General features: G+C 43.6%; 1 protein-coding gene across 1 annotated transcript in view; it reads right to left on the reverse strand.

Annotated features, from left to right (window-relative positions):
* ALOX5 (arachidonate 5-lipoxygenase) overlaps positions 1–7,424 on the reverse strand; it is a 128,889-nt gene extending 121,465 nt beyond the window's left edge. The window contains exon 1 of the mRNA XM_073685699.1: positions 7,138–7,424. Coding sequence (XP_073541800.1) covers positions 7,138–7,287 — 150 coding nt within the window. The 5' untranslated portion in view covers positions 7,288–7,424. The remainder of the gene's footprint in view (positions 1–7,137) is intronic.
* Between the last annotated feature and the right edge of the window lie 2,622 nt (positions 7,425–10,046).

Below are 10,046 nucleotides of genomic sequence, written 5' to 3' on the forward strand. Positions count from 1 at the left end.
CTAATATTATGCCCCATGCCTCCATACATTAAAAAAAAATAAAATACTCACCTCACTTCTCACCTGCTACCTCTGCTCGGGTCCGGACTCCAGCGTCGCCGGCGTCTTCCCGCTCTGCGCAGCCTGTGACGGCTCAGGGGAGGGCGCGGTGGAAAGACGTCACCGCACCCTCTGACCTGAGACGTCACAGGGAGCTCACAGCAGGAAGACAGCGGATCTGGAGAGGCACGGGGAGAGGTAAGTATCCGGCTGCCGGGGCCCTGAGCAAGCAGGAGGGAGCAGGCGTTGGCACCGCTCTCCCCCGCCCACAGCCCGGCGGGCCGGATAAAAATCCTCCGCGGGCCACATGTGGCCCGTGGGCCGTAGTTTGTGGACCCCTGCTTTGGAGTGACCTAGTCAAAGTTCTGACCTTAATCCCATTGAGACTGTGGCATCAACTTAAAACGGCGGTTCATGCTCAGAAACCCTCCAATGTGGCAGGATTACAACAATTTTTCAAATATGAGTGGGTCAAAATTCCTCCAGAGCGTTGTAAAAGACTCATTGCCAGTTATCGCAACGCTTGATTGCAGTTGTTGCTGCTAAGGGTGGCCCAACCAGTTATTAGGTTTAAGGGGAATCACTTTTTCACACAAGACCCTGTAGGTTTAGATTTCTTTTTCCATTAATAATAAAGACCTTCATTTAAAAACTGCATTTTGTGTTTACTTGTGTTATCTTTGTCTTATATTTAAACTTGTTTTGTGATATGAAACATTTAAGTGTGACAAACATGCAAAAGAATAAGAAATCAGGAAGGGGGCAAACACCTTTTCACAAACAATTATTCATGCGTGAAAATCAAGTTTTTAGAAATCTTTGATAAACATACAGCAGACATCTCTATTCTTTATATCAGCAAGATGTATCACAAAAATCTTTCACTATCTGCAGCACTGTGGGAAATTCAAATGATTGCGATAAGAATGAAGGCACATTATTTACATGAATTGTGGTTAGTACCATTTTATCACATAATCATATATGCTGTAAACTTCCTTCCTTCACCCAGAATAGTGTCTTCACATGAACTATTTTTTTTGCAGAATAGCTTATTGAAAACTGTTAACAATATACTATTGGACTGGTCAGTAAGTTTCATATCCTTGCTTGATGTTTTATTAATATACACTGCTCAAAAAAATAAAGGGAACACTTAAACAACAGAATATAACTCCAAGTAAATCAAACTTCTGTGAAATCAAACTGTCCACTTAGGAAGCAACACTGATTGACAATCAATTTCACATGCTGTTGTGCAAATGGAATAGACAATAGGTGGAAATTATTGGCAATTATCAAGACACCCTCAATAAAGGAGTTGTTCTGCAGGTGGGAACCACAGACCACATCTCAGTACCAATGCTTTCTGGCTGATGTTTTGGTCACTTTTGAATGTTGGTTGTGCTTTCACACTCGTGGTAGCATGAGACGGACTCTACAACCCACAGAAGTTGCTCAGGTAGTGCAGCTCATCCAGGATGGCACATCAATGCGAGTTGTGGCAAGAAGGTTTGCTGTGTCTGTCAGCGTAGTGTCCAGAGGCTGGAGGCGTTACCAGGAGACAGGCCAGTACACCAGGAGACGTGCAGGGGGCCGTAGGAGGGCAACAACCCAGCAGCAGGACCGTTACCTCCTCCTTTATGCAAGGAGGAACAGGAGGAGCACTGCCAGAGCCCTGCAAAATGACCTCCAGCAGGCCACAAATGTGCATGTGTCCGCACAAACAGTTAGAAACCGACTCCATGATGGTCGTATGAGGGCAGGACGTCCACACATGGGGGTTGTGATCACAGCCCAACACCATGCAGGACGCTTGACATTTGCCACAGAACACCAGGATTGGCAAAGTCGCCACTGGCGCCCTGTGCTCTTCACAGATGAAAGCAGGTTCACACTGAGCACATGTGACAGACATGACAGAGTCTGGAGACGCCGTGGAGAGCGATCTGCTGCCTGCAACATCCTTCAGCATGACCGGTTTGGAATGGTTCAGTAATGGTGTGGGGTGGCATTTCTTTGGAGGGCTGCAGAGCCCTTCATGTGCTCGCCAGAGGTAGCCTGACTGCCATCAGGTACCGAGGTGAGATCCTCAGACCCCTTGTGAGACCATATGCTGGTGCAGTTGGCCCTCCTAATGAAGGACAATGCCAGACCTCATGTGGCTGGAGTGTGTCAGCAGTTACTGCAAGATGAAGGCATTGAAGCTATGGACTGGCCCGCCGGTTCCCCAGACCTGAATCCGATTGAGCACATCTGGGACATCATGTCTCGCTCCATCCACCAACGTCACGTTGCACCACAGACTGTCCAGGAGTTGGCGGATGCTTTAGTCCAGGTCTAGGAGGAGACCCCACAGGAGACCATCCGCAACCTCATCAGGGGCATGCCCAGGCGTTGTAGGGAGGTCATACAGGCACGTGGAGGTCACACACAATACTGAGCCTCATTTTGACTTGTTTTAAGGACATTACATCAAAGTTGGATCAGCCTGTAGTGTGTTTTTCCACTTTAATTTTGAGGGTGACTCCAAATCCAGGCCTCTATTGGTTAATAAGTTTGATTTCCATTGATGATTTTTGTGTGATTTTGTTGTCACCACATTCAACTTTGTAGAGAACAAAGTATTCAATGAGAATATTTCATTCATTCAGATCTAGGATGTGTTATTTGAGTGTTCCCTTTATTTTTTTGAGCAGTGTAGTACATGTCAGTGGAAACTTCAAATGCAGCTCAGTCAAAATTATTCAATTGCAATTGCAAGTTAGGTTTATAAGCAAAATTTTCTAAATTGCATGGATTTATATTGTGTGACCAACTTGTCAAGCACTTTTCCAAGTGATGCTCAAAATCGCTTGGAAAAGCGCTTGAAAAAACGCATGCAGAAATGCATGCAAAAACGCTTATTCCTGGCAGAAAAAAACACATGTAAAATCCGCATGTGTTTTGTCTGCCAAGGAGATGCAGAAATGCTCAGGAAATTTCGGCTTCATTTCTGCATCGTGGGCACATAGCCTTAGAGTGTCCTATTCAGTAAATTTAAAATGACTTTCGTCAGTTTTAAGTTATTTCAGTGACCATTATGGGTTTTTACTACTTTAACAGAAGAGAACCAACAATTTTGTCCATGTGTGTATAAGTGGGCTATATAACCTCACTACACTTCATTATGTGTTGACTTTCTTAGAAAGGAAGAAGTCAAATAACTACATCTGTGGCTAAAAACAACATCCAGTATCTCATCTGAAAGATGTGTTTGCAATTACTAATCACATGAAAGGAGAATGGCACAGTCTTGCACGGTTTCTACAAATATATTGTTACTTTGGATATGATATCATCCTCTTAATTAATGTTCATGGAATTTAACTTTTTACAGAAAAAAAATTGCATTCTTCTAATCTGCGTACATAAATTCTTTAGCTAAATATAATTTTTGGACATTGTGAATTGTATACCCCCCCCACAGAACTATGCAGAACTATGACATTACTCTCTATTCTTTGGTTGCCGCTGAACTAAAAATAGTGGCGGCCCATTCCTGTCTTTCCAATGGCGTGCTATGATTTTTAGAGATCATGATCAGCTGCAGCACAGAGTCTACGTGGTTAGCACTGTTGCCTTGTAGTACTGGGACTGTGGATTTCAGTATGACCACGGACTAAATCTAGTTTGCATGTTTTCCTCATGTTTGTGTGGGTTTTCTCCCATACTCCAAAAACCTACTGACAGGCAACTTTCCTAAGATGTGGAAAGTAGACTGGGAGCCCCACTGGGGACATTGAGTAATGACAACTTCTGTACAGTACTGCGGAATATGTAAGCAACAGGAAATAAATATTCTTTCTTAAAGGGAACTTGGCAGATCATATAATGTTATCAAGCTGCAGATAAAGGGTTAATCTACAAGTTAATAGCGTTATGAAGATGCCTGGCCGCTGTGCTGAAAGTGTGGCATCTAGGAGAAAATTAACTCTACTTCTCCTGGGAGCCGCCAGCTTTCAGTCATGCAGGCGTCTCGACACGGTTATAGTCATCACTCACAGCATTGTGAGCGGCGGGTGTAAGCATACCTCGGCACTGACTGAAAGCCGACTCTGCATGATTACTGAAGCTGCCCCGGCACGCCTGCTTAGCTGAAAGCCGATGGTCCCAGAAGAAATAAAATTAATTCTCTCTTTCAGTACAGCAGTTTGGTACCTTCATAATGCTATTAACCCTACATCTGCAGGTTAATAGCATTATCCAACCTGACAGATTCCCTTTAATATTATGGCTTTTGTGATATTATGGCTTTCTCAAAGTTTGGAAAGTTTTGCACAATTAGTGATTTTCTATTATTTTATTCTCACTGTATGTCCTATAAATAAGTCAACTTTTTAATATATGCAATGTATGTAATACTTGGTATTATGAATGTCTTAATGTATATTTGAAATGCATTACTAAATAGCATTGATATTAATTGATAAGTAACACTGAATGTCTTGTGACAACGGTAAGTTAGCAATTAGTCCTGTAAGTTAATGACTTAGAAATAGGAAAATAGCTTGGGAGTGGGAGAACCAGAGCTCAGAGATTTTTCCTATGAGTCATTGCAGCATTTAAAGGTGTTTTACCATGAACCAAGTACAGTGTGGTATGGAATGTATTCAGACCCCTTTCAATTTTTCACTCTTTGTTTCATTGCAGGCATTTGGTAAATTCTAAAAAGTTCTTTTTTTTCTCATTAAAGTACACTCTGCACCCCATCTTGACTGAAAAAAACCCAGAAATGTAGAAATTTTTGCAAACGTATTAAAAAAGAAAAACTGAAATATCACATGGTCATAAGTATTCAGACCCTTTGCTCAGTATTGAGTAGAAAAACCCTTTTGAGCTAGTACAGCCATGAGTCTTCTTGGGAATGATGCAACAAGTTTTTCACACCTGGATTTGGGGATCCTCTGCCATTCTTCCTTGCAGATCCTCTCCATTCCTTAGAATAATAATAAGTTCCAAAATTTGATGTATTAAAAAAATGTTCCTTTGGTGAGAGAATCTTCTAAATGCGTGCTTGCTATATACTGCCATTTGCTGTACCCGACCATGCAGAGCTGCTTCAGTTCATGGTCGGCACATATCACAATTGGCGAGGGGAGGAAACACAAGTCACTTATGATAAGTGAGTACACAGACGAAATAGCAAGTACTTGCAGCTGCTACTTTCTGAGGTAACACATTTCCCTGCCTGTTTTGACAGAAGGAAGTGTTTCTGCAGCGTCTCCAGCCCTCTGAACTCATCATAAATCCCGGCAATGATGAAGTAGCTCCAGCAGTCGCTGAGCTTATATGTCACTTACTTGATTTGTGATGAGCTCACAGGACTGGTAACATGACAGAAACACTCACTACTGGATGTGACTGGAAGTTCTGGCCCATAGTGAAGAAGCTGGAGATGTGTCGCGCCTAACAGCGGAAAGAAGAGGACAGGATGATGAGGTGAGTATTGATTAAGGAAAAAAAAGTACATCTCAGGCCCTCTTCTTTCTCCAAGACTTTGGCCGAGTCCAGGTCCAGGAGGTTACTGACTTCGCGAACTTTCGATGAGCAGGAACCTCCAAGGCTTGCACATGGCCGTAAGTCCTGGCCTATAGTGAAAAGGCCAGAAGATGTGGCAAGCAGCAGGGCAGCCAGAGCGGTTAGCGATTAGGTGAGTGTTATTTTTTTTTCACGCCCTGTTCCAATTTACAAACATATCCGGGTTACGAACTAAGCTACAGAATGTATCTAGTTTGTAACTCAGGGTTTGCCTGTATGTCTGTTTACCGTGTGTACAATATTTGCATATTGAGCTCATTTGCCTACATAAATTAAATATATTTATATTCTCTCTCTGAACAAAATGTGAACTTAAAAAACAAAAAATAGCATGAAGATTATATCAGTTCAAGGGCTTTGCAAAAATATACAAAACAATGTAAAAAATAAAACACACTCAGAGCTATTTGTTATATGAAAATGGCAAGGTAAAGTCAGTGCAATGTCCTTTCATAGATGTCAGCCTGGCAGAATGGCTTACATAGTGACACAGTAGTGGTCCTGTAGCATTGTACAGTAGTGACCAAAAATTTTAAAAAGTACCAATGTTCTACCACTATATATGACAACATGTATGTTTTGCCAATAACAGTGAAGAAAAGGATTCTATGATGAATCCTATTTATCAGTTTCTATCAAGTAACAGGATCAGGAAACCAGCATGATACATTATGAAGATAGAATCAGAAAACAAATGACAAAACTCATATTTTACACAATAGGTATCCAAACAGTTAAGATGTTAGTTCTGCATAACATAAAAAAAATCTTATAGCTAAAAGACACTAACATGTACGGTACATGCTAATGTAGTAACATCATACAGTGTCCAAATAAAAATCCCACATTATACAATTATTAGGCAATATTGTGACTTCTATACATCTCCTAAAACTTTCCCCCCCAAGAAGAACTTTTCTGTAGTGCCTAAATTATATTCCAGTTTCCCCTGGGGTGATTTTATAGACATCTTTTGCACAAATTCTGTACCATTTTAGTGGAGCATGCAACTTTTGTGTTAAAAAGTCACAGAAAAAGTTAAAGTAAAAAATAAAGAACTTTTTTATTTTTGTGCAAAAATCATGAACCATCTGCACCATTTTGAAGAATGTGATGCCAAAAAGTGACTTCAAAAAATACAAATGATGAATCGGGACAATAGGTTTGAGGCAAGAGTATAAAATCTCCTACACTTACATCCTATGGTTCCAGTACAGTAAAGCATAATTTCTGTTTATAGGGAGCCCTAGGAGCCGTTATAGCATGTTTAGATACTGTATACTATTTATTACTTAGTTCTATTAGAGTTATTTCACTTTTTGCTTATATATAGTAACATTATTTTTTCATTAGTTTAGGTGTAGGTTAAAATGTGATGGGTGATATCAAACTATGAATGAAATTCTCATTTATAAACTATATACCTAGCTTTTTATAAGCTATGTGCTAGGTATACAGCATATCATACAATGGCCATAGTGTTACAAGCTAAAAATGTTGTAGGTCAGTCATACTTACCGCCCCCCTCTCAAAATCATTGTAGAAAGGCTTGTCCAGCAAAGTCTTTTCACTGCAGCCTTTCGATCCAACCAGTGTAAGATAGATATAGTCATCTGTGCCAGCAAACCACTGGCTGCCTGTAGCCACTGTGACAGTATATGAAGGCATCTTGATGGTTTGAAGGAGATTACTGAATATTCTTGGTTCTTGTTCTTGGTGAGTTCAGGAGGAGCTGGAAGGTTGGATCTAGAGACAGTTATACTTTGCACATACTCTACTTGTTGCTGTGCCTTCCCCTTTTAACTTCCTCTTTTGCTTCAGTGGCTGTGTTGTATTTACATAGGTATTTGGGATTGTATAATCCTGTTGTCATCAGGGGTTGTATCATCCTGTTAAACCCCCCATCAGGGGCGTACATAGGAATCATGGGGCCCCATAGCAGAAGCTCTAATCGGGCCCCCCCACCCCCCAAAAAAAATGTAAATAATTGTCGGGGTCACCAAAGATCAGATCTCACAACTTTCCATCCTTTACATAGTAATTTTCCTCCTGCTGACGTCCTAGATCTCTCTTTCCTTGCCCCATAAAGTGTGATGCCAATAAAAGGCCCCCCCAAACACAGTATGAAACCCCCCATGGTGAATTCCTCCACATGCACAATATAATGACCCTACTGTACCCCACCTCAACTCCCAGGGTAAAGTATGCTGACCCCAACACAGTATGATCCCCCAACTGTGAGCCGCTAGAGAGGATGGTACATAATAAGGGACGGCGCTATACATAATAAAAGAGGAAACTATATAACTAAAGATGGCGCTATACGTAATAAGTGAGTACACTATATACTAAAGGACTGTGCTATACATAATAAGGCTACATTCCTGCATCTGTGTGCAGTGTCGGTGTGCTGCCCTGTTTTACTGACGCATTGAGCATGTCCTATTCTAATCCTCAAAATCGGATCAGAACAGGACATTCTCTGACCCTTAGATCTCATTCTCAGATCCGTGATTTTCATGGATGTGTGAATGGATCTATAAAACTGTACGAGTCCGTGGACCATCCGATAAAAAGATCTGGCAGCACACGGACATTTCACACAAATGTGAGAATAAAGCCTAAGGGATTTTACAGATAACATTATCACTTCAAGTCACACAGTGCAGATACAGAATAATATTTACATCCAGGCACTTACCGCTGACGTCTCATCTGATCAGTCGGTTTCTGCTGCTTCTTCTCCATCTGGTCAGACCTTCATGTCGACATCTCCCAGCCACGACTCATCTTGTCACGATGATCTCCAGCCTAGAAATTAACAAGGTCACATATTGTATGCATACATGTGTCTCCCCCGCTCTGTGTCCTTGAATACAGATATGTAACCCCCCCATTAATATACTATTAGCCACTTAGTAATCGAAATACAAAGTGATAAGCAGCACTGTGCCCCCCATTAACTATAATCTGCACCGGCCAATAATATAAACTATTCAGTCTCTGTGACTCTCCCCAATTAACTGTAAGGCTATGTGCACACGGAAAACATACAAGGCTTCACAGTGCAAGCAAAGTGAAACCCCCATAATTGCTCTCTCCCAGCACCCCCGTCATTGCTCTCTCCCACCACCTCCATCATTGCTCTCTCTCAGCACCCCCATCATTACTCTCTCCCAGCACCCCCGTCATTGCTCTGTCCCAGCACCCCCATCATTGCTCTGTCCCAGCACCCTCATCGTTGCTCTGTCCTAGCACCCCCATCATTGCTCTCTCCCAGCACCCCCATCATTTCCTCTCAGCACCCGCATCATTACTCTGTCCCAGCACCTCCATCATTGCTCTCTCCCAGCCCCACATAATTGCTCTCTCCCAGCCCCTCACCATTGCTTTGTCCCAGCACCCCCATCATTGCTCGCTCCCAGCACCCCCATCATTGCTCTCTCCCAGCAACACGTCATTGCTCTCCCCTTCCCCACCATCCCCATCATTGCTCTCCCCAGCCCCATCATTCCTCTCCCCAGCCCCATTATTGCTCTTCCCAGCCCCATCAGCCCTATTATTGCCCTTCCCAGCCCCATCATTCCTCTCCCCAGCCCCATCAGCCCCATTATTGCTCTCCCCAGCCCCATCATCCCATCATTCCTCTCCCCAGCCCAATCAACTCCATTATTCCTCTCCCCAGCCCCATCAGCCCCATTATTGCTCACCCCAGCCCCACCATCCCATCATTGCTCTCCCCATCCCCATCATTGGTCTCCTTAGCCCCATCAGTCCTCTCCCCAGCCCCAACATTGCTCTCCCTAGCCCCACCATCCCATTATTCCTCTCCCAGCCCCATCAACCCCATCATTCCTCTCCCAAGCCCCATTATTGCTCTTCCCAGCCCCATTAGTCCCATTATTCCTATCCCAAGCCCCATCACTCCTCTCCCCAGCCCCATTATTGCTCTCCCCAGCCCCATCAACCCCATTATTCCTCTCCCCAGCCCCTTCAGCCCTCTCCCCAGCCCCAATATTTCTCTCCCCAGTCCCATCAGCCCCATTATTGCTCTTCCCAGCCCCATCATTCCTCTCCCCAGCCCCACCATCCCACCATTGCTCTCGCCCCACCTCCCCTCCCCAGCATGTCAGTAAAAAAAAACAAAAAAAAAACAACAACTTACCTCAGCTCGCTCCCCTGCAGCAGCATCCTCCTGGTTGCCGGCAGCTTTCTTCCTGACCCAGGCGCGTGCTGCATGATGACGTCATCAAGCTGCGCGTGCCTGGGTCAGGGAGGAAGCAGAGGATGAACCCTCCAGCTCCGCTGCTATTCTCCTCCTGACAACAGCGGAGCAGCAGGGATCGCTCCCTGACCGCCGCGTGCAGGGAGCAGCTGCACCTTTCGGGCCCCTTGGTGCAGCTGCATGGTGGGGAACCGACACAGCT

This window comes from Phyllobates terribilis, unplaced genomic scaffold (assembly GCF_046119375.1).
Source record: "Phyllobates terribilis strain yellow unplaced genomic scaffold, ASM4611937v1 Scaffold_5__5_contigs__length_657084704, whole genome shotgun sequence".
NCBI lineage: Eukaryota > Metazoa > Chordata > Amphibia > Anura > Dendrobatidae > Phyllobates > Phyllobates terribilis.